The sequence below is a fragment of the Labrus mixtus genome, chromosome 14 (assembly GCF_963584025.1).
Source record: "Labrus mixtus chromosome 14, fLabMix1.1, whole genome shotgun sequence".
NCBI lineage: Eukaryota > Metazoa > Chordata > Actinopteri > Labriformes > Labridae > Labrus > Labrus mixtus.
Window position 1 is genome coordinate 26,647,698 of NC_083625.1, and position 26,086 is coordinate 26,673,783.

Consider the following 26,086-nt stretch of genomic DNA (forward strand, 5'->3'; position numbering starts at 1 on the left):
TGTTTGCCTTTATTGGAGCTGAAGAGAGAGAGGACATGTTTGGAGGAGAGAGTGGGGAGGGGGGGACTTGCAGAAAACGGTTGTGGTCAGATTCGAACCCACAGCTGCTGCGATGAGGACTAACTAGTGAAGCAATATGTGAACTTTTTGGATCTGATTTCATTTAGACTTAAAACGTTTTTAATCATGAAACATGAATAATTGCTAGAATTGACCTTCAAAACATGTATCCTTTAGTTATTGACAATCAGTTCATTTGCTCTTTATCATTTGCTGTTGAGTGTTTCTTCATGTTTAGTCATTCTTTCTTGGTCCTTAGATATATGTTTTTGTGTTTGGCACCATGCATTTGGCTGATTGATCAGTAATAATGCAGACTTTGTGTCAAGAGCAATGTCAGATCACTCAACATCACTGAAACGTCCCGAAACACCAAAAAAACAAATTGTATACAGTATATCAGTGATTGAGTTGCACAGCCTACTTAATGTTTACCTCTGTGTTGTCCTGCTGTAGGAGGCGTGGTACGAGTTCCGTGTCATGGCAATCATGGACGACACAATCAGCGAAGCCAGTAATGTAGTCGGAGTATCCAGCACAGGTGAGACACTACATCACTTTATTATAACTTAAGCAGTGTCAACATGAACTAAATCAAACATATGAACTCATCATTATAATCATAACCAGAGTAATCATGCCATTAAAACATATCCAAGCCCTTTTTATACGGAGATTCAATCAAAGAGTCAGTACCAGACGTTCATCAGGAAAGAGTTTGTTTATGAGGGAGTTTGAATTTTTCTTTGTTGGATAAAGACGGCTTGACATCTTTCCAGGAGAAAAGAGATTTGAACTATGAACATCAGTGTCTCTAACATGCTCTCATAGAACAGTTTTTATCCTCCCAGCTACCCAATAAATCTTTCAAACAGAACCGAGAGGCGGCATAAAGCTGCAACTCTTCGGCCTTCAACGTGAGCAAGGGACTGAGAAAAGAAAGTGCTGGTGCAGCTTTTAACCCGCTGGCGTTATGTTTGTTGGCCTTACGTTCGTACACCAGTATGTCCCATTCTTGTGAACCCCATACTGTACCTCAGAGATGCCTCGAGTAAAAAACATGTACCGGTAAGTCCCTGATCAAAGTGACTGTGACCTCATGTCTGTTCAGTTCTCTTGAATGTGATATCTCAGTAGTAGTTATTTTACAATTGGTTTATTTTTATTGTTGAGCTGCCCAAGAGAACAAGGCCATCAGCAATTGATTCACGGACAAACTCCCCTTCCACTTCCTGTCATGTACCTGTACATTCTGCTGACTTGAGAAGGGTTTACTGACAACCACATAATCTGCAGAGAAGCACAGAGACAGTTAAAGATTTAGGTGCAACATCTGTTTCATTTATGCCTACTTGTGCTGTTGTTTTTTTTATGTGATATATAGACTATAAAAGGTTCCTCGTCCGAGCCACAGGAACAGCATCATTCTGTGGGAAACACTCATGGACATGAAGTGCAATTTGACTCGGTGGCTAAGGCGTACAACAGCAAGGTTGTAACTCTAGTTTGTCAATGCTGGGACTCAACCCGACAACTTCTGGCAGCAACCTGCCTCTCTAACCTCGGGCTCCTTTCTGAGGATGCAGATGTATTGCACACGCAGCAACTCCAACTTTACATCCTGCCCACTCAGCACTATTATATTTAAGCTTGCTTTACATGCACACCCTCCTTTGTACCATCCTGAGGAGTATGACATCATCTTTCTGCCCGTATCCCACCGATTGTGTCGGGCCGCTCTGTGCTAAAAAAAGAGAGATTCATTAAAGGCAGTTCTATTTTTGGTCAACACGCTGAAAATCTGTTTAGAATCTAAATTAAACCCTGTAAATGTGATGTCACTCCCCTGCAGAGGTCACTGAGTACACATCATTTGGTTTTGAGCAGCTGTTGGTAGCATTTAGAAGATTTGCTCAGTAAGCCTCTCCTCTCTCAAAGGACTCTGCTGCCCCCTGCTGGTGCAGATTTATGCAGTGTGGTGATCAAAGGCTCCTGTTCAATTCTATGCAGATATTGCTTTTTACAGTGTATGTCTGCTTTTTGCAGTCATAACGTCTAAATATGAGAATAATTAAAAATGTGTCCTATCCTTCTGAATATGAAAGAAGGTTTTTTTCTTAATGCAGATCATTTATGTAAGTTCTATCATTGCTGAAGGTAATCTATTACACTGCTGCATTTTGCTGTGTCATGCTTTACTGCAGCACATTTCAACAAGTTCTTAACAAATGTTGACGCGGTATCCCCCCCGGTCCCTCACTGAGCGATTCATTAGCATGTTTCACTTTAAAAATTCCAGTCTAAATCAATGAGGACAGCTTAGAAAGTTGGTTGCTCTAATAAGGAGAATGCACTGCATATTATCCACTCTAACACAATAAGCTGGTTTTCATTCTTGTAATGTAACAGTGCTGGCTGCATGGAATCTGGATTTGAATGCATCTCTGTGTGTCAATCTGCAGAGTGCAGCCGGTCACATTCATGGAGCAGAAACACGGCATAGAGATATGTTACAGGGCTGGAGATATTATGCAGATTTATGTTTGGCATGTTTTATAATAAAGTCATAAAGTGCTATACAACAACATCATTAACAAAGGCATTAAAATGAGATATTAAGATACTTAACCAATAGGATTATTATACTTCACATAACAGCATTAAGTATAAGTGCATTGAAAAAAGGGACTTTTTAAAGATGAGGATTATTTCAGATTGACAGGCCTCTGACTTTAGGTCTTCAACAAAAGGACCCCTAGAGAAGATTTTAGGCTACACTCCGGCTCATGTGGGATTAAAGATTCATTTATGTACTGAAGGGTCGGTCTTAGCCAGGCTTTTAAAGTGATAATTGAAATCTCTCAATCAGTTCTAAATCACACAGGAAGACAGCAGAATACTTAACAGTAAGGCCTCTTTAAATAGCCATCCATTTCACAAATTCAGAATTATATTAAATGAGTCTTAGACTTCATTCAAACACAAAATCCTTATCTCAAAGTACAAACATATGTGGTTAGAAGTTTCCGATCAAACAAAGAAAACTAAAAACAATGATGAACTGAAAAATCAACATGATGTTCATTATAAATCATTAGACTTTTTGTGTCCAAGTGATAGTTGAAGACGGCTTATAAAGACGGTAAAGACTGGAAAGTGGTTTTGAAGAAATCATTTCAGAGCCTTTATTAAACAGCTGTGGAGCTCCAACATCCCTGTGATGTTGGAGCTTTCTGGAGGAAGCTCAGTACCTTTACTTCAATAACCTTTTCTTTAAGTGTCATTGTCACAGTGCAGAAATACAACCAAGAGACCTGTTGTGAGGATTTGTTTGAAGGGGAATTAAAGTGATTTTAAAACTTTACCTTTTTAGTTATATTTGGATTTTAAATGACTATTGTTTGTGACGACTGTTTGAATTGCTCTGTTGATTGCTGAAGCCTACAGCTGTAAGACAGGCTGTAAGGGCTCAGGGCTTATATGCTCCCTTTAAAATTATGTCCACTACAAGTGATTGTGTAAGCCATTGTCAGGGTAGGATTGTTCTTAAAACTTTCTGACAGCAATATGGAAAAGATCACTTTAGAAATAAACCTTTTTGTAAAGGTTTACCCAACCCGACCGCTTTAATTGTGGTATTGTTTTGAGCCGAGCTAAGCCTTTAAAACACCAAAGTCACACATTAACAATTAAAATAGTTTGTGGCAGAGGTACACAAGCAGCCCGCTTTTTTTTTTGGAAAAAAAATGCATATTTGTCATCATGTCCGACACCCTGCAGAAATTGTAGTAAAGGTCATCAACAACATATTGTACCTCGTCTGATATGTCAGGAATGTTTCCTTTAATCAGCCTTCAAAGGTTCCTCTGCAGGAGCCTGTGAATTATGGGATGAGGGTTATTTGTAAAGGCTGATTCAGTTTTTAGTTTCATTAGATACACGATCAGAGCACAGAGTTCTTTCATGGGACTGCTTGTTCTTTTTCAGGAGACTATCACCTCATAATCTCATAGTAAACTTCAGCTGCTATTTCAGAGGCAGAAATGAAAGTTGACGTTAGAATTAATCCTTTAAAAGAGAGTCCCAGAAGTCCCTTGAAAAAAGAGAAGGTTTTGCTCTGCTCTATTTGCTTTATTTAACTTTTAAACTGTCATTTTCTTCTCCATCCACCCTCTTCCCTCCTCCTCTCGCAGACTTCTTCCCTCCTCCAGAGATGGTGGAGGAACGTGGACTGGCGCGTCCCGTGGTGGCCGGCATCGTGGCCACCATCTGCTTCCTGGCAGCAGCCGTTCTGTTCAGCACGATGGCCGCCTGCTTCGTCAACAAGCAGCGCCGACGGAAACTGAAGAGGAAACGAGGTGAGCGTCCTGGTAATTATGAGTTATTAAAAGTCATTAAGCCAATGCTGGCTGATGTAACCCAAAGGACGTTTACCAATTTAGAAATATACATATATGTTCAGAATCTAGAATAAGGTGTCTTCATGTAGGTCAGAAACACTTTGTTAATCATCATGAACTGTTTTATTTTTATAGTAGTTGGAAAGAGGTCAAAGGAAAACTTCCTGCCATGTCACATCATTTGGTCCCTCTGAACCACTGTCAAGTGTCCTCGTCAAGTTGGAGAACACACTTGCAGAAGGACCGAAACGTTGTGATTTTTTCTAACGGGTTGGTGGTGCCGAGCAAGGCCCCGTGTCCACCTTGCGTTTTTTTCTGAGTGCCAGCGTCTTCTTTCAATTGTGTTCAATGAGTTGAGAGCGTTCCCAGCAGAAAGCGTCCGTCATGAGAAAAAGCACAGTGCCCAGAGTTTTTTCTTCTGAGCACTCTGAGCACTTTTTTGTCCAGCTGCTCCGAGCACTCAAGTTGAAAATCCTTCAACTTTTCAGAAAGGCGCTGTTGAAGTCACCGGCGCTCATGTCTTGTACCCGCATTCCTCCTCGCTCCGTGTCTGATCGGGTAAAAAAAACATCTCAAATATAAAACATGCAGTAAAAAGTAACGGATCAGTGTCGGTCATACAGCTGTTGTCATAGAGACAGGACAGATGTGCAGCGCTTTTCTTCTCGAGGACAAACGCTTCATGCAAACACTCCCAAGCGTCCAGCCAGCGCTTTGCTGCCTGGAAACAACGCCTAAGAGGAGTGTGCAGGGTTTTTTTTATTTTCAATGTCATAGTTTGATGTCCTACTGCATGAAATGAGTTGGATGTGTCTTTAAAATATTATTTTTTTATCATCAGTCACATACCTTCAACATTCATATACAATTCCAGAACAGTCTTAAATAGCAGTGATGGAATCTTCTGACTTTTCTTCCTTTGTTTCCAGATCCTCCCCTCTCCATAACCCACTGCAGAAAAAGCGTGGAAACTCCGTAAGTAACTTCAACAAGACACACAAAAGTGTTCACTGCTACGCTGTAACACACAGATGATCAGACAGATTCATGATGCTCACTGGGCAGGCAGAGGACCTACTGTACAGACATAGGTTTCATGCTTCTACATAGAAATGTATTCAGAAGCTCAAAGTAGATTCATTATTCAAACATTAGATCTATGCAGAGTAACCCGTGGGCTTCTGCGTTGAGTTCTGATAGTTGTTTTAAATGATGCTGTGACACCGGGGTTCTTCTCAATGACCATGTTTTATTCTCTCTGGCAGAGAGAAAAGAACAAACAAAAACCTCCATGTAACTTCCCGGCCTGCTCCAGATCCTCTCCCACATTGTACAAAAGGGTGATGACATTATTAGGGCTTTCATACTTGCAGAAAACTCCTGAAAAACTCAGGACATTTCCAGGAAGAGCTTTATGTGTCAGCACAAACAGCCACATTTTTTTCTCTCTGACTTCACCCGGAGTTTCTCCTGCCAGACCCCAAGTATTTTTTTCTGCAGCAAGTCTGAGTGAGCTGATGTGAGAACTCAGCAGGATATTCTCCGGAGAATTCACCTCGAGTCTGTAGGAGAGGGTGGTGATGTTTATATCCTGTGCATGGACTGTATACATACGACGGCTAGGATCTCCATGCACATAATTAAACGGCTACATTAACTTTTCTGTTCTCCAGTATGTTCGTCTACGCTCTTTTGTTGATGTTGTCATTCCGTTAAACTACACATAGCATTGATATAAAGGTAAATATTATCATTATAGCGTTGTGTAGCGGACTCTGTTGCTTCGACCACATTTTCTTTTTTTTACGTCACGTCTTACCTCAGGAGACCCCCTGCACCCCCCACCTTCATCTGACAGGGATAGTCTCCCATTGTGAGGTGCTTATGTGAACAGCCAGGTCAGGAGAATATCCAGAGCAGTCCTCATGAAATGATCTAGATATTTGGTGAATTCTTGTTAAGAAACATAAAGGCACAGGTGAATTTTTGACCCCGTTACAGGGTAACAAGGACAACTTCACATTATAACTGTTGGATATGGCGTCAATCCTGAATGTTTCTTGTGTTGATAAAAGGGAAAGAATTTAGAAATCATAAAATGCTTCTGTTTCCAGAGGGCCCTATCACACAGAGATGTGTCACTAGAAAAGTGTCACCAGTGGTACAGCACCCTTGCCTGACGCTCTTCTCTGCTGCTCCACGTCGAGTTTTTCTAGCAGTTTTTAGGCATGCATAAGAGTTCAAATATGTTCAACTTTTCAGCCGCAGATGTGGAGTCGCAGCGCTCGTCAATGTCACTTTTGGCCAATCAAAGCAAGTAGGAGGCTTTACATCCGGTTTTGATGACATATTCCCCACTCATTTTATTTGGTCGCCCATATGTACATGCAGTCCCGCTCCACAGGGCCCCCCCCCCCCCCCCCCCCCCCCCCCAGCTGTTTCTTCCCACAGATGAGCTCTGGCGATGCGTCTCTGCATGACCATGCCATAGAAGTCTCAAGGTGAAGGAAAAAACACTTTCTTTAAACTGATAAAGGGCAGGCTGGTTAGACATATAGGCTGATTACACTGACATACATACAGTTTTTTGAGTGGGGGGCAGTGGTGTCCGTTTGTGTCGAGAATACATTTTGTAATTTCAACATTTTGCTCACATCTGGCTACAAACATAGCACACAGCTTTGTGTCTATTTGAGCTCATGTTTTCCTCAAGTCCACAGAGTCATTGCTAAGTTGCTTTTAGACAGGAATAATATGAAAGAGACCATTATGTTTTAATTAAAGCTTCCACAGTGTGTGCAACAAAGGATGCTCAGGGCTAAGGGCCATGTTTTCATTTTATGTGAAATGTACATATGTATTCAATTTTCTTACAAGAGATATAAATTAAACGCTCCTGTTGAAAAAATTGGATAATGCAAATAAGCTTTAATTTCACTTTTGTTTCATGTAAGAAATCATTTCAATGTGAAACTTTCAAACCTGTGTTCATGTTTGAACAGGGCTTAGCAGCTTGAACCTTCAGTTAGTCCATGGTTCCTGTTTGTTAATGTTTCTTCTGTCTGGTAATATTGATGTACAATATGAAGGCCGATGCTCTGATTTAGGATTACTATATTGACAGCTATTTACAATGGAAGATTTATGTATTAGGTGTCAGTGAATACAAACAGAGTATTCTGTCTGTCTCACTTATAGTGTAATTGTGAGAGTTAAATGATTGCAAAATAGCCAATGAAAAAAAACGTCCCTCCTGTTATTTCCTGTCTTTTCTTTCTTTGTCCTTGTTTGAACCTGAAGTCAACCAACTCTCCCTCATATAGAGAGTCTCAGGTCTCTTTATAGATCTTTTTCACAGCAGACATCTCAGTGTGTGAGAGTAGGTGGAAGTGATAAAATTAATCACATCAGCCATGCCAGTGAGGCAGCATACAAAGCTATAGCATACTGGGGAACTGGTACAGAGTTATTACATCACAACTGTGTGAGAAAGAAGAAATGATCAGGGGGTTGGGCCTGAGAAAACACATAGATAAAGTCTTTTCACTGATCTTTGAATGACTGCAGCCTGGATAGTGTTTTCTAATAACCCTAGGTAGAAATAACGTCTCTGTTGTCATTATACAATTTACTATGAAAATAAGAATCATCTGCACAACATTAAGGAAATCAAGAGCACATCAAGCGTTCATTTAATTTAAAAACAATATGTATTGTGCAATACTTATGTATTGAACACTACATAATATATAGTGCACTTAGTACACACAAAATGTAAATTGGGGGCACCAGTAGCGTAGTGGTGAGAGTGCACGCCCCATGTACGGAGACTGTACTCCCTCAAACCCGCGACCCGGGTTCAAATCTTACCTGTGGCTCCTTCCTCGCATGTCATTCCCCACTCTCTCTCTTCCTGATTTCTGACTCTGTCCACTGTCCTATCTAATCAATAAAGGCACAAAAACACAATCTCTAATAAAAAAATGTTCATTGCACCATACAAATATGTTGCACTAGTGAGAAAATATGTTGCACCTGTGAAATGTGATAACAGCACATGTGAAGAAGGATAGGAGGAGAATGGGATAAAGCACTGGACAGGCCATGTATGTGTTTTGGTGTGGTGTGGTGAGGGGGTCAGTGCATGTCGGAGTTCAGTGGGGTTGTAGCTCTGGAAAAGAAGCTTTTCGATCAACAACGAGAGTGGACAAATAACTCAACAGAGAAAAACGTCCAATTCTAAGGCTGATTCAGAATTGTTTATTGGTAGTGCAGAAAGACGTACATATCACAGCTGTTTAATACAATCTGATTCGAGTGAATTTCTGTCCAGAATTCACACAGGTTTAGCATGTTGTGTGGGTGGGGCTACATTTTTATCAACCACTGAGATGGATAAATGACACCTGAAGAAGAAGGAAATTACAACTTTTTTTAATAAAATGAGAACCTGAACATGAAGCAAGTTTTGTCGGTTTTGTCGGTCTCCTTCCATTGACATTGAGGAGGCGGGGTTTATGATCAATACTGCAGCCAGTCAGCAAAGGGAGCTCTAAATATTTTTGGCTTCAGTCCCTGGGGGCTTTTGTGCAGTCCATTCTTAATATACATGCTATGCTAACACCAACAAGATGTTTGTGTAAGGATTGTACGGCCATCATTAGCAATTGACGGCACAATACTGGGGAGGATGAGTCCTAGACTTCTCTTTCCTCCCACTCTTCTACCATTTTGATTTTTTGTGGTGAACAAAGAGGATTTGAGTGATCAGTTTACCTTGTTTTTGTAAAAGTGATGTTTTGGCTTCATGGGTATATCTAAAGACAATGAAGGACTGTCTCAAGGTGCAGTGGTCATATCTTTCCTCCTTTTTCTATTCTCTTTCTTACTTTTATTGCCCTCCTGGTACCCCTCCCTTTCTGACATTTATCATTCTGTTTGTCCCTGTGACTTACTAACAACTCTTTCCATTTCAGTTTTTTCCAACCCGCTCAATAATAACACAAATATTTTCTCTCATTTTCTGCTGCTTTTTTAAACAAACCTTTCATTAACAGGCCTCCTGTTTACCTCAATTTACTTCCCACTTCTTACTGTCTGATCTCCCCACTTCTACAGGAGTCCAATTAGCCTCATTCCCAATGTCGAGCCCTACTGGGAGGGGCTGGACGAAAGCAGGTACACATCCCAACCTTCCAGTCCTCAGTGAGTGTGCTCACCATTGTCCCCCTGTCTTTGCACACTGTGAACACCCCCTCTGCACTTTGGTACAACCCCAGCTCGTTAGAGTCCTGACCTGGCCGCATGCTTCCCTTCAGGCCAACAACAATACTGGTCATGGTGTTTTATTGTTGAAGGATGAAGGATCCTAATCTTGAAGAGATGTTCAAAATGTAAGCCAGAGTACAAGGGAATTAAAAACCTAAGATACTGCATTTTCCCATGTTGAATGAGATTCACTGATCAGTCCAGTGTCTCATGACTGCTAAAAAGTACAAGGATATTAGAATTTGATCAAGGAAATGATTGTCGCTTAAATCAAACAATCAATCATTGACTAAATCATTTTTAAGGGATTGAGTGTTCATTGCCTTCGATTAAAATGTGCTGTGTGGTTCGTTAGGAAGAGATTAGCTCCTAACAGCATCACATTTGATAAATTGGCCATTTTGCAAGTATGCTTATTATCTCATTTACCACTTGCATGGTTAATATACAGCTAGGGCTAAGGAACATCTAGCATAGCATTCCCATAGACTGAAAGCTGAGGAAACCTGGAGGCCTGGCTACCTGCTGGCGCATAGGCTACCCCTACATAAATCCAACGAGGTCTTCACCCTCAAGATAATACATGTACTGTAGGTTCTTAATGTTAAGTGTGTAAAGAAAGCCTGGATAGCAGTTACCCCTTACTTTCAGTTTAACGCTAAGCTAAGCTAACTCTCCTCTAGCCTTAGCTAACACAGACATAGTTGCTCTTGTAAGAATAAAGAACTAATTTTAAGATGTATTTTCAACTAGATACTAACAGTAACACTTTTTGTTAGAGACATACAGTATTCTTCTTGTTAGATGACGTGATCAAAGCTACATCCAGCAGCTGGTTAGCTTCGCTTGAGTAACACAGCCGAAAACCAAGGAAGCAGCTCGTCTTACTTTATTTAACTGTAATAAATCAGTCCATCAGTGCATATAAGATTGTGAATGTTTGTAATGTAGCTTCTATGTGTGTATGGATTCAAATCTATTGCAACCAGCTGGTTAGCTTAGCTTTTGGCATTGCGGTGGGAATCAGCTAGCTTTGCTCTGAAGGTACCATCAGCACTTCTACAGTAACCCAGTGAATTTGTGCTTTTACACTTTAGTTCTTGTATGGATTAAGCAAGCAACATTTAAAATCCTTGTGTTCTTCACTCTGCACCTCACTTGGCTTATACTTTCTGAATATTTCTGTGGTTGCTTCAGTGAACTGCTGCTCAGTACAATTCACACAGGCTCTCAGGCAGAACATAGTCGATTTAGGTATTGAATCTGACTTTTTTTAGATGTTAAGGTCATTGTAAGCATTTTGAATGTTGGTCAGATCTCAATAAAGAGCAAAATAAAGGATCACATTCTTTGATATTTCTTCATTTGAAGAGCAGGCAGTTGTATGAACACATAAAAGACAAAGATATCTCTTAGAAAAGTACAGCTGTTTTGATGATAGTGTTGTTGTTATGATCATAAATATATATTGTAATTGTTGCTGATGACAACAAGGTACTTGACCCTCATTCATGTGATTGTCATGTGATTTCTGTCAGAAACCATCTTTCTCAGAACCCAATCGAATCATATGTAAAATTGTTTTTGTTTGATTTTATAGCTGCCTGAGACCGACTCTGTTCATAACATTGTCATTATAAACACAAGCCTTTGTAATTCTCCTGAGGATTTACATAATGTTACATTACACACCAAATAAAGTTAATTGTGGCTTCAAAAGAAATACCGTTTTTTTTATTTTTCTTCTTTCTTTGACAAGGCATGTTGTAGTCATAAAAATCTATTGTTAAGGACAATCAAGTAGAGCTGTTCCAATATCAGTACTACTACTGGTATTGACCTCTGATACTGCCTAAAATGTAATATCCAGATTTGGCCAGTTGACACACAAACCTAATGCCATCATTTATTACCACCTAAATATGACAATTGATCATAAACAAATATAATAAACACATATAATGCAGTGTTAGGAGATTGAAATGAAGGTCAAATTTAGCTCGTAATTTTTTCCCCTCCATTAATCTAAATATTTATCTCATTGGCATTGAAGTGGAACTATTTTAAACAATATCCAAATCAATGTATCAGAGGCAGTATCTGGAAGGGTATACTGGCATCAGACCATCTCTACTTTCACATTTGTTTTGAACTTACGTCAATATAATGCTCTGTCGATCTCAACCTAAAAGCTTATTAGAAAAAAGACAGTTATCCCAATGGGTCAACTCAACTTTCTTCTTATAATTGGTTTGACTCTTTCCATATTGTGATGGAAATTGACCTTTAACCCCATAAGTGGTTCTTTAAGCTGTTACTCCCTAGCATGATGTCAAAAGTACATCCTTGACATCATAATCATGCCAACCGATTAATTTAGTGTAATTAGATGCTCTCTCACTAAAAGAGAGGCACTCCTACCTTTAGAAATAACTAGTTCTGACCTTAACATTTCTATGGCAACGAAGGGAGGCCATTTCCAGACATTTCTTGAAGCTGACATCCTTGAAAGCAATAACCGAGTATTTTCACATTTGAACTTTAATAAGAGAATCACACAAAATACAAGTCATTAGTTTATGTTGTCAAAAGTTATGATTCTAGTTACAGAAAGGCCTCAGGTCCTTGTGTTCACATCCATGCTCATATCAAAAACATTATTTTTTAATAACTTTAATAATTTTTATTAACTCTAATTCTGACAGGACGATGTCTTATATATTTATATAGGTATATATCTGTGCTCTTCATACTGTACTGGTTTCTTTAAAGATGTGATGTCTTATATAAGTGGGCACCATACAGGTTTTAGTGACCTTTAAATCAGAATCTAACAATGGATTGCCGAATTTTCACTGTCAAATTTTGAGAAATCAAACCAACCCACATAATCTTTACTGTAAACCTTTAAAAAAAAAATCAGGAAAATATTTTAAGCTAAGTTATCTGCAGACGTAAAGCTAAAAGTTATTATTTGTCTTTTTTAGATGTTAATACATTTAAATTAAATAATACCAAATACAAACACCAAACCACTGCCACAACACATTGAAATGTCACTGCACTGTCACAGTAAGTTACAACTCTGATAGCTGGAGTGAAAGGCTCTGAGGGTGCAAACAAAACCAGTTTGTTGTTGTCAGTTTTTTCTTCACTTCTTTGTTATGTAATTATGCATGAAACGAATATATGTACAAGATTCACACTAGTCTGTTGCGTTTGTGATATCCTCTCCTCATGTGCACTATGTGACTATTTGCCGAAGAAAGAAATTGTGGTGTGTCACAAAACCTCTGGATCTACACTCTGTCAACCCTCACTTTTTAAGCAAAGTTTATAGTTAGTGGTATAATAATGAGGCACAGGGGTACATGATGGGCCCTTGCTTTGAGACTACAAGTAAAAGGACTACATGGCACAGCAGAAAATACACAAATCTTTATTCAATAACATCAGGTGTGTGAATGTGTTGCTCTAATCCTGTAAACTCAGGGCCTTTGCTACACATGTGCTTCAGTAACTCATCTTCTGATGTAAGGTGTTTTAATTGTTTTCATCGTAGCCGGATTCATCCACTGCACAACCAGCAAAGCTCTGCTCTACACAGATTATTTGGATTCTGCAATGTTTGAATATTCACTGTTTCTCTACTTTTTCATTAGGTCATCTTCAGGAAAGGTGAGCCCGGAGAGCATTCGATCGAAGGCATCCCCATCAGACACTTCTGAAGATAGTCATGACCAGCGTGGAAAGAAACCACCCCCAAGTCCAGGGAAGAAGGAGGAAATGTCTTTATACATGAAGACAAAAAGAGCAATAACAAGCAAGAAGTATGGTATCTCTAAACATGAAGCTGAAGCAACAACACCCATTGAACTCATTAGCCGAGGCCCAGACGGACGGTTTGTCATAGATCCCGCTGATGTAGAAATGTCTGTTAAGCCCAGGCGAATTGAAGGCTTCCCTTTCGTGGAAGAGTCAGACCTCTACCCTGAATTCCGGCAGTCAGACGAAGAGAACGATGACCCCAGGCCCCTGCCTCCAGTTATGCCCCCCCTTCGGCCTCACCAGATATCCCCCATCTCCAGTCAGGAATCTTACATGCAACCTCCAGCCTACAGCCCTCGGTTCCAGAGGCCCTTCGAAGGTATGACCATCATGGAGAGCAGTCGGCTCCAAGCCACAGGGCAGATCCGAGGCTCTCTCCACCACAGGGCTTTCTATGGATATCTAGGCCACCCTGGGGATCATGATCCTCCACCTCCTTTTTACATGCCTGATACCAGCCCTCTTAGTTCTGTCATGTCCTCCCCTCCATACCTTGCTGAAGGTCCTTTTGGTCACCCAATGATTCCCGAAGAAATGGGGGAGGGTGAATTCCCACATTATGCTGTCTCTGGTTTCCCACTTCCTCTGACTCTCACCTCTTCCTCTCGTTCACCGGAGATTTGGCAGGGACTGGATTTTACCTTTGCAAGTCTGGAGGGGCCCCAATTCATTTTTCCACCACATCGCCCTCTACATCTCCGCCACGAGTCTCCTTATCCTCCTCCACCTCATGTTCTTCCCCTCAGTGCTTTTCAACCCTCAAACCTTCCAATGCCTACGTACCCAGCTGCCCTACCACTGGAGGCCCCAAAGAGCCACTCAAGCAAATCCCCCAGCAAGGCCAAGCCTCGTGGCTCCCCAGCCAAGCATTTTACTATGCAAGAGGCACATTTAGGGCAGCTAAGACACACAAGCCACGGTATGGGTGTGCCGGTTTTGCCTTACACCGATCCAATGGCCCACATTGTCCCTAGCACATTCAGTAGCCTGGACACCCGATGGTTTGAAACTGGCCCTCGTTTCAGTCCTAGGCAGGCTCGTAGGATGGATACAAGCTTGCATCAGGTGGTTCTCCAGCCCTCTCGACTCTCACCCCTTACCCAAAGCCCACTTAGTTCTCATGAGGGTTCCCCAGAGATTGTAGTGCGTCCCAGGCCACGTCCAAGTATTGTCCATCCTCCCATACCCCCAGCGATGTCTGAGATTACCCTCCTCCCTCCTTCCACAGCCAGCTTCTCAAGGAGATCTTCCCCCTCCTCCTCACCTGCTCAAGGCCAGGGTAGCAGGAGGGCCAGTCCCAGCTACCGATCCCACATGGCCTTTGCCACCTCTGCAACCAGCTACCCAGCTTCCCTGTCCCCATCACCCCCCATGGAAAGCAGCAACATGTTTGGGCAGATGCCATCTCAGAGGAGGACTGAGGAGGGGACCCTTCCATCAGAGCCCTCTCCACCCCAGTTGTCAGCTTCAGGGTAGGTGCATTAGGCATGCAGAGAGGGATACCATTTGAGTCATCCGCCCCAACCCATAATGCTTTAATGAAGTTGCTATGACATTTGGTTACTGAAGTGCTGTCTGATATCCATCAATTTGTTACAATCATCTCTTCGGCAAAAAAGCTTTTAGAGATTTTTTTTTTGTAATTGTTAACATTTGATGTGAAAAGGCATACTGTATGGTTGAAGGAAAACACATTTGTTGTGATGATTCATTTGATGATCCTATGTAGAAATGTTTAAGCTTAGCTTCAGTTCGGTCAATGCTGCTTTTCATGTCAGATAGGTTAGGGTTTTTCACCCATGTAATCTGTGAAGCATTGTTCTAAATAATTTAAATGACTGATGTATTGCAATCTCCATTGAAAGTTCGAAAGAGTATTAATTGTAAAACAAACTGTTTGTTGAATCCACCTGAAAATACATTTGCTTCACAGATTACATTTCAGACCTTTTGGGGCTACAGTCCATCCAAATAGAAAAATAACTGTGTCAGTGCACTGTTGAATTTGTTTGGCGCAAGCCCCTAAAAGCCTGGGAATTTGCAGACATCACCACAGGATCCTTGTTTTTCCATCTGTATCATGCTTTACCCTGTTTTCACCTAACAGGAGGAATCCCATGATATTCATCCAATTGATTCCCCAGACAAAACCAACACCCATTGTTATGTCTAGCTCCAAGCCTTTGAAGATTCCTTTATCATGCGGAGGGATGCTTTAAGAAGAGATCATCTTGGCAGGCCCTGCGGCCCATCCTCGGCCTTAGTAACCTAACCAATTCCCCCCTTACCTCCCAACCTCTCAGACTTTTTCCTTCCCTCATTACCCTTCCCTTTCTGTAACCTTCCTCTCCCCAATTCCTGTAATTGCTCCCAGGTCTGACTACCAAGGAAAGGTTGTTGGGCAAAGTGTGTCACAGGGCCTGTCCGCTTCTCATGTACTGCAATGTCTCCATCATTATAAATTAGGGGCAGTATGGTCGTTCTTGATGGCTCCTGGAGTCTTACCTGCTTTGTTTTTGATTGATCTCAGCTATCTGGGCAGCGTTGTTGTGACCAGGTCCTCTACACCGCAATAGGTAAGGGTTGGATCCATGTCTGAAAGGGGGGGGTTAGCAGGTGGGACTTTTTTGATCACCTCGTCCTTTAAAGGGGAATACAAGACTTTCAGTCTTTGTTTGATTTGTTCCTTCCTTCAGTCAACATGTATAGTTTATTTAAGTTCTTTCTTTTTTTCCTTTTTTTCCCCTCAAAGTAGCAATGCATTTTAAGTTCTGCAGTCTTCCGTACATTATGCATTCTGACTGACATGCATACGCCATCTGGTAGTTCATAGATTAGGTCACAGTTGTATCACCAACATGATTTCATGCTTGAGTGGTTTGCTAACTGACCGCAGTCACAATGTGATCACGCACAAATGTTGTATCTGTTAATTACAATTCCTCACTTTAAGCTCAGGTTCAGGCAGAAGTAAGAAAACTGTAATCCCATCAGCCTCAGACAAATCTAACTAGTTATACAATCATTTATTAGTGACAAGGTTCACTTTAATGAAGAACATTTAGGCAAATGTCACCAATTGGAATGTATATATTTCAGGATAGTATTTAACAAAAAAATCTTTAGGACAAAGCTCTGCATGGTCAAAGTGGACTCTCCTCCAGCTTCGATGTGCTTTAATAACAAAATAGTATGTTTTTTCTAAAGATGAAAGCTCAGTTGTACAAGTTTCACCAATATCACTTGGATTCATTCCAAAGTAACGCAGGAGCAAGCCCTTTTCAAGAAATGTTTATTAGGTTTTGCCAGTGAACTGTAAGATGATGGTATTTTTTTTTATGAGCTCAACTATCTGCTGACATCTCTCTATAAGGCCTCCCTCTGCATCCAGAGACAGACCAATGCACATGACAAACTGTTTGCTAGAAGTATGCTACAGTGGGATATGAAGATCAACTCACTTGAACTAAGTTAAAGAGCTCTTCAACAGTAATACAATACTTGTCATGCAACATGTCTCTTGAGGATATAATTGTCAATAAGATTTGCTGCTTCAAAACTCCTGCATCAACAAGAAATGGCATGCTTCAATGGCAGTTAATTAAACATTTGTGTATACTGGTGTGTGAAAATATGCCTGTAAAGACGGTGCATGAGCTATGACCATGCACTTTCAACCATTGCAGTATTCTCTTAAATGTCAGGGCCTGTAAAAAAAATCCATTAAATAATATCCATGTAAATAAAGCTGTGACGTGTTAGTGCATGACTGTAACTAAAGATACAGCCCTAAACTTTTTATTAAAAGCTGTATCTTTGATTATGCATGCACACTTGCACTGGGCGACTATGTCAATCATCAACTACACTTAACTTTGCCTGTAAACTGCAGCAGTTCAGTGCCAGTGTGAGATAGATCCCCCCAACTATTTGACTTCCAAGTACCCACTCAGAGTAGTGAGTCTGTTTACCAGGCAGCAGCTGATGATTAGGGTTCCACCTATCAGGATAACTGCTGGTGGTTTACTTTACCCAAACTAAAAAAAAACCATGCCAATTAGAAGGACTTTGTTATGAACCCCTGATTGACACCCATTTTTCTCTAGACAAAAAAGGAAAATACACTACTTACTATATTCAGTGTGTACTGCCTTCCTTCCCACTCCCACTCTGGAGCTCAGTAATCAGCGATCTATCCCCTTTGGATCTCTCTCTTTCAATCAATTGTTCCTCTAGCCAGTCCCCTTTCTAATATGCTCATAGCATGGTGGAACAAAGCATAGTCTTCATGAAAGGAATCCCTCATTCATGCCATCTACTACAATCCAGAACTGTTTGCCAAGTAGATTAGCAAGTATTGCAGTGATATCAACACAAGGGCCATAGCCTTTCCTTGGATGTTTCTGCTTACTGATATAAACTGTGAGGAGAACATTTTGCACTGCTACTACAGTAGACTGGACCTGCCCATTCTCATTCTCAAATCGTCAAGGACTTACTTTCTGTCACAGCCCTCAGAATTTCGTACTTTAGCACAAGATATCCTTCAGCGCCTACGATTTCAGATTTGGAGCCCACATCAAGCAACATATAGTGGTGTTAAAGTGTATAGTATCAGGGTTGTGCTGGTAGTTGGTGATGCTGATCTTACTGTAATAGCATTAAGGCATGCACAGATAGCATGACCATTGGCCTGTTATAAAAACCATAGTGTAGGAGGTATAGTCAAAATATGTTTTTACTTTGTTCGGCAATGCTTTCCAGCATTACCGTTTATGATTCTATGTTTCCTTATCTAATTTTATAACATGGATTGTGTTTTCTACAATCAGCTGTTTGACATCTGCTTCGACTTATGAAGCATTGGTCCTCAGCAGATGAAACTGCAATTTTTTTTAAATGTCCACTTAATCCTACACCAGTGTGAGGGTTAAGTAATTGGGGGAAATGTCCTCATCCCTGTTGTTCCGTTTATTAGGGCTGAAATGATTCCTCCAATCAATCAATTACTTTGTTTAAATCCTGCACTACTACACGACGCACTCTGAAAAGGCACAAAATACTTTTTATTAGAATTAATGTAGGATAATTTATGTTCTGTCTTTTTATTTCATCAGAGCAAGAGTGTCTTTATGTAGTTCACTGTCCCGCGTGTTCCTACCAAAGGCGAGTTTTTGTCACGCGCAGACTGACTGACATCACTTTTGTGGTTTGTCTCGGACGCCGCGACAGGATATTAATTTTGGCCAAATAAGTTACAACTGTTTCCTTCTCTTATACCATATTCTATTGGCTTCCTTTTAAAGGTATTATCTGAACATTTACGATACCGATCCAACATTATTCCCCCACTCACTTTATATATTTTGATTGACAAAGTCACGTTGCTCTTATAGTGCAAAAATATTTTGGATGGTTTTGACCAATACATCCATATTTCAGAGCACTGTGTTTATTATTCTGTTAAAGAAAAAGTCCGCTCTTGTTGATGATCTGGATGGATTATTATTGGTTTATATTTATGATGGAGGGAGGAAGAGAGGTTGTCGCTGGGCGAGCTACATTGACTCTTAGCAGGAGAGAGACATGTTTACGAGCGTGTACCAGTAGAAACGGATCATTTTGCGCTTTTAATACAATATATGGGCAGTCAGAGTAGGCTGGAACCCTCAGCACTATCTTCAGCTTTTCTGTGTTTATTAGGATTCATCAGTTTTAATTTAAGATGTTTCATAAACTCAGAAATGTTTGAGTGTTCTGTTGCTGGACCACCTGGGTTAGCCTTCCTCACTGTGCATATCAATGAGCTCTGGCCACCTATTGTCCGTACGCTAGTTTACTGGTTCATTTCCTTGGACCACTTTTAGGACCACTGCAGAATGGGGACACCCCTCAAGAGCTGCAGACTTGAAGATGCTATCACCCAGTTGACTAGCTATCACAATTTGGTCCTCGTCGAAGTCACTTATCACCTTTCTCCTGTCCATTTTGCTTCTTCCAGCACATAACCCTAGAAGCCAAAATGTCCACTTGCTGCCTGACATATCCCACCAAGTGACAGGTGCCATTGTAATGAGACATAATGACTATGCCCTAACACATACCCCTCTATATATTCTATATTCTATTTTACTCTAATGGGAGCACAGTGTACAGAATGGACATCATTCTATACTCAATCTAAGGATCGAGACCATAAATTCACGAGAGAAAAGAGACAAATTGACTCTGCTGTTGCAGGAGCCCCCCCCCCCAGCCATTAGAAAGATTGAAGGTTTAAGACACGTCCCATCAGCTCCACTTTTGAAACTAAGTGTGTACATTGACTTCTTGTGTACAAAAACAAACACATTATGTATTCTCCTATTATCACTTTCTAATGTATCGTACTTAGCACTCTCCTCAAGCGTGACACATCCTGCCATCTTTATTTTACAGATGCTTGTATTAAATGACACCAATTGAAAATATTTTGGACCCCAATCTCCAAGATATATTTTGAAAGATTGGCGTTATGACGTCACATTAAGCTTTGTGTCCACTGGGAGCCAACTTTCACAGCTCTTTTTTTTTCCATTATCAAGAAAGTAGGAAAGCTGTGGCATGCTCCTAACAGTGATTAAAGCTATAAGGTTCGCAATGCACCAGTTTCAGGAGGTGTGCATTAGCATTTTCACAGCAACAGAGGAGTAGTCAGAGACAGGACAAGTACTCTCAGTGGGGACCTCTTTAGACAGAATGAGTCAAATTAGATTCCCTGTGGACACATGGCCTTAATCCCCTTTATTAAGCATCTGTGTAGAGCATGAATCCAACCATCTACTTTGAGTTTACAATTGCACGTGTAGGTTTGGACTGCAGAACAGTTCTCACGGCAATGTGAAGCAAGTGTCCTGCTGAAACAGCTCACGCACTTCTTTTAATCTTAAGGAACAAACGTTTTGCCAAGGGCTTGCTAATGGGCGGCACACAGGGGCCTTGAGGACCCCTGTATGTTCGAGTGAACTGCCCAATGAAGTGCACTTGAATGTATTCCCCTTTAAAGTCGTGTTCCATGTGCAAACTGCCATGCATGCCATCGCTAAATATTGCTCCTCCGTTTTCCAAAAAAAGAAAAAAAAAAACAATTCTATGGATAAATTCTTGTTACATTTGTTGTCCTAGTGCTTCGCTTTTCTTTGGCTTATTTTTCATTATGTGACTGTTCCCAAGTAGTCATTTTCCCCTCCCGCCATCTCTCCCCCTGTCAGCATGGTGAAGCCCATTGTAGACAGTATCCATGTCTATGAATACATATTGATGATGCTTTGTTGCTCAGCTGTGATTCTCCCCCCTCTACTAACGACCATCGGTTTCTCTCTGCAGCCGCGGTGGGAAGATGGCCATTCTGTAATGCTAATTGTTTTTTTTGTGCCTTGAGACAACCGAGTGTGTGTTTGTGGCAGAAATCTGTGGGCTGCCAAGTGCCTCCGTGAATGGGAGGGAGGTGTGTAGATGCAACCATGAGCAGCTAAATAATATATACACTCCACAGCAATGAAACATTTGCACCTGTTATTTTCAGAGTTTCATTTTGTTAAAGAATTATTTACAATCTACAAACGTAAACACCAATTGAAAAAGTCTTGGTGACAATTGTTCAAAGTATTCATCATTTATGGAGACATTTCCTCTGAAACCAACAGTGCAAGTTTATTTAAATGTTGTATCTTCTCAGACATTAATCACTGTTATACCATGAGGTAAATAGATGGTTTCAGGGATCATGTAAAACTTGGCTTTTCTTTGGATGAAGATGATTTGGATCAATTTGAGCAACATATCTTAAATGTCCTCAAAGGACAGAACAACTTCAAGATGTTGAACTCATAAAACATCTGGATTTACAAACTAATTATCTCAAAACATAATCAATCATTTAGTGAAAAAATACCCTGGTACATCCAGATGATGTGCAAGATTTTGATGATATCAGAATATACCAAATTCTTCTTTAAAGCTTTTTTGGATTTGAAAGAGCAATGCCTTCTAGGTGTCTCACATTGATCCTTTGGAAATGTGCTGCACCTCTTGCTTAGCACAAGCAGTGCTGTTTTGAGATTGTGTGGGATTTCTTGTTTGGTTGCACTCCGTAGTGCAGAAACACAGTCCACTGACTATGTTTTGCCTGGAGTTACCCGTTTTTCCCTTCTCTCTTTTCTGTATCCAGAAAACGTCGAGGTGCGCCGATTGCCCTTTCGGGGTCTGAGAGGATTGATGCACTGAGATACCAACGTATTAAAAAGGCCAAGAAGATGATGATGAACAACAATAACTCCAAGACCAGAAAGAAAGCAGGTGTGACCCTGTTCCTCTCGGTTCTCCCTTTTTCTTTTTTCAAAAATCATGATGACCACAGGTAAACACATTTTGCTTCCATAGATGTATTTTTATGGGGTTTTTCTTACCAGGAAAATAAGCATCAGAATTGTTCAGGATATAATCCTAACCCCTAAAAAAAAGAGCCCTATAGTCCAGTATGAGAGCATGACTTAATGCTTAAATGTTCATATTTAAATTTTTTTTTTTTTTAAAACCCTGCCTATGTCCTCTTATGCACCCTGCTTGCACATCGTTTGGCGCAGTTGTCTTTCTCATGGCCAGCGTCCACTTGTGCCCCTGTTAGTGCCTAGGGGTATGTCATTCTTTCAATGCTGTGTTGTCACGCCAACACGTGTTGTGTTCCTATCTTGAAGACACAAAATGTACTGCGCATCAATTGAAATCTATTGCTGTTTTCCTTGTCTTCAATCATCTTCATAATCCTTTAGATATAAGGCCGGTCTGGTGATGTCACAATCACCGCTCACCACTACACCTCAGGGAGAATCCTGCTTGAGCCAACTACAGCAAAAAAGCTTTCCATCATGCGCACTCCCTCCAATTTGCTTCTGTATAAAACATCTGGAAGCACACACACTTTTTTGCTCTCCTGCAAAAGAGTTGAATGTTTGATAGTTCTTATACTTTACAATTTTAATGTGCAGCGTCCATTACGCATGCACAGGAGAATGTAGCCAAGGATACCAGCAGAGAAAATAAGTAAATGAATGTTTACAGCCTACCTTTATTTGATGTTCAGCACACAGAACATGAGTTAACATAGATCCTGTCTGAACCTGTAGGCTCATCTGGAGATTTAAATAATTAATGAAGTTTTCTTGTTATGCCTCATGCAGAAATATTCACCATCCGTCTTGACTGGGAAAGGCACTGATTGTTACTGATGTGGGAATAATTCAGCAAAATATAACTTCAATCTGCCATCAATATAATTCATACAGTGCCCCCCTGTGTGTGCTCTGTGTGTTCAGGAGCACAGTGAAAGACGAGAAGTTCAGCAGGAGTTCAGTCTGTTTTATTTAGACTGAAATCTATCATGTAAATAGCAGTGTGCCAGCATGCAGAGACATCCAAAATACTGATCCAAAGATTGTCACAGTACCAAACAGGTTTTCTTACTGGGTTTGGCTCCTGGCGCCTCAGGACTGACCTCTGGTAGCCACATTGTCATTATCCCAGGAGTCAGAGTCCTGATCCGAAGAGTTATAAAATGATATTGGTTCATCGGACTTTCATCAGCCAGGCCTGAGTTCTGGTCAGGCAGTTGTCAGTTGAGTGGTGTCAGATTTTGAATTTAACATGACATCAGCAAATTTCCCAATAAGAAATGCTGAACTCTTTAAATCCCCTCTCTTTGGCCTGGTTGATGCGGACCACAGCATGTGGTACAGCAGACTATGACATATCCAAACCTGTTTAAGAAAGCATTGGGACAGGCTTTGAGTATAAAAACACATTTGAGCTTGAGTCTTTAAACACAGTCACTTTGAGGTCTGCTGGTCTCTGGTGACCTGCTTTTCCCTCCCCCTCTCCTCCAGGTGTCTCCACCTCTCAGACCCAGCAGGCCTACACCTCTCAGGTACTCCAGCCCGAAGAAGCTCTCTACCTCCGCAAGAAGAAGAAACGGCCCATCCTCCACGACCCATACACTCGCTTCTCTGCTCTGCTGTATCGACGCCCACCCCGCGAGGACCAGAAGGCTATTTTGGCCAGCATGGACAACATAGACCTGGACCATGCCACTCTCCTTTAAAAAACCCTAGAGGACAAGGTCACCACCATACAACACAAACCCCATATGAAAAAAAAAAAAAACGGCACTAGCTACACTCCAGATTTTAAAACAAACACTTTAAATGATTCTGAACTATTGATTAAAGGGAGTAGCGCTGTATTTGAGCATTCAGAATTGGTTTACTGGTCAGTTCAATCTGCACGAGAAAGCATTCTGCCATGACATCAACCTAATCTGTGAAAACAAGAATCAGAAACCAGATCAAGAACCCACCAGACTGATCTACAGTCACCAAACTTAAGAAAAAGTGCAGACAGAATTTTGTCCCAATATAAGTCAATGAAAAAGAAGAATTGGTGATCAACATGGCATAACAAATTAACATCTGAGGCGTGCTCTTACACAAAGATTAGCTTGTTTTTTTACAGATAGTAACTGGGAAGCCTGTACGCACAACATCAATCTGTGTGCTTAAATCAGGTCGCGTTCCCTTTAAAAATGTATAAAGGCAAGTTTTAGGAGTTCAAATAAAACTTTTAGCTGCCACAGTTTTCCAAAGTTTTACTCCAGTGCAAAAAAAAAAAAAGTGAAATCAAAAAGAGGCAATACGTGATTACCAGCGTCCCTGATTTCCTTTTCTTGATTAAAAACAAACAAGTTGTCCAACTCCGGTTTTACTCCATTGATTTGATTCAAAAGGCTCCTCCAGGCTTGGGTCACGTTTCTTGTGCTGAGCCCACCCCACCTGATCCCCCCCCTCCCTCCACCCAACACCACCACTACCTTCCAAAAAAAAACAAAAAAAAACGCCCCCCTCGGGTCTCCGTTTACAGCACCTTCCACGGGATCCTCTCCGCCAGCAACGTCTATTATCTGCCGACCGAGAAACTCACCTCATGGGTGTTCTCACTTCTTACCAAGTATACCTCAGAGCACAGGACACGAGATCTCACCACCACCAGGATCAGCCAGCAGATCAAACTAGCCTTTTGTCACCTCTCTCTTTATCAGCTCGCTTCTCTAATACGACCTTCTTCTTAAATCCCATTTCTGAGCTTAGTAAGATGATTTTTTATTGGAGCGTGAAAATTCTTTCAAACTCATTTTGAAATTCACCTTTACTCATCTTATCTGCTCCGTCATTTCAGATCGGGACGTTGACTTGTTGTCTAAAGAACGAGTGCAAACAGAAACACAACCCTGAACTCCTCATCTCGGCCTGTAGGAACTCATTTTGAACTTTCACTACACGTCATGTCTTTACAATCAGATGTCGTGCAGTTCATTTTGTTCACCTATAATAAACTATGAGTGTTGTTTTCACTCATTCATACAAGTGCTCCAATTACCTTCAGCTCTTCATATCTCATTACAGTTTGCACTGGAGCAAAATCTTGTCCATTTCATCAGACGTGTGTGTCTGTTCTTCTACTTTAGGTAGTGTAGAGGGTTCCTAATCCCAACAGAGAGAACTATAGTTATGCCAAAAACAATTCAAAACAACAACCATACGTAGTGGAGGATAAGATTTTGTGCCATAGTAAATGATAGTATTTTTTCATACTTACTAGAGGGCATAACAAAATAAAATAATAATAATGGCTTTGTTTGGCCTTAATGGATCTTCTGGTTGGTTGCCAGCATCACTTTTGTCAGATTTTCTTTTTTCTACTTTTAGACTTTTTATTTGTGTGTTTGTTTGTTTGTGTGCGCATGTATTTTTTATTCACAGCCTTTGTATTTTGTCTCTTTATGTGTTGGTCATTTGAAATAGAAATTGGGAAAGTATACTGTCATCCCTGAAGGAAATGTTAACGAGGCAACGAAGGTAACTCAAAGTGAGCCAATGATTTTTGAGTGACATGATGAAGTTTGTCTAACTGGCCTGGATACGGGGAAACTAGGGGGCTAAACAATGTTTGGATAAGTAAAGAAAGTGCCATTACATCGGATACAACACAGCAAACTTGTTTGACATATTTTAGATCAGCTAAGGAGGAGTGTGTAGTGTAACACTTCCAAGCTTTTCTTGCCCTTTTTCTATATTTGTCTTGAGCTTTGTTTCAAAGGTGCTCGGTTTCTGCAGAGGTTGATTTCACTGACATATCTTCGGTTCCTAACACCGCCTGAAAGCAGCATCAGTGTCCTACTGCAGTGTGTTTGGAGGGGTACACTCAGTTTTCTTTTGTTTGTCATACAGTTGTTGTAATTTTGAGAAAACACAACTCCAACACGGTCTCCTTAAAATCAGCCACAAGTGACCACGTTTAGTTAACTGATGAAGTTTTTACACATTAAGCGCCTGCAGAAGGAGAGGAGTTCTGCTCTGAATGCAGAAAGCTTCTGTTAAAATGTGCATTTTAAGGTGTAAAGAGGAAACATGCATATTTTTATTGAACTACTAAATATGAAA

The 26,086-nt window shown here is 40.8% G+C and overlaps 1 protein-coding gene and 1 long non-coding RNA gene across 2 annotated transcripts in view; one reads left to right on the forward strand and one right to left on the reverse strand.

Annotated features, from left to right (window-relative positions):
• Positions 1–25,295, forward strand: part of igsf9bb (immunoglobulin superfamily, member 9Bb) — a 120,022-nt gene extending 94,727 nt beyond the window's left edge. Inside the window, exons 15-21 of the mRNA XM_061056040.1 lie at positions 517–601; positions 4,254–4,418; positions 5,390–5,435; positions 9,579–9,665; positions 13,391–15,028; positions 21,766–21,893; positions 23,477–25,295. Of these exons, the coding sequence (XP_060912023.1) occupies positions 517–601; positions 4,254–4,418; positions 5,390–5,435; positions 9,579–9,665; positions 13,391–15,028; positions 21,766–21,893; positions 23,477–23,691 (2,364 nt within the window). The 3' untranslated portion in view covers positions 23,692–25,295. The remainder of the gene's footprint in view (positions 1–516; positions 602–4,253; positions 4,419–5,389; positions 5,436–9,578; positions 9,666–13,390; positions 15,029–21,765; positions 21,894–23,476) is intronic.
• LOC132988575 (uncharacterized) overlaps positions 1–26,086 on the reverse strand; it is a 116,235-nt gene that overhangs the window by 61,149 nt on the left and 29,000 nt on the right. The window lies entirely within an intron of this gene.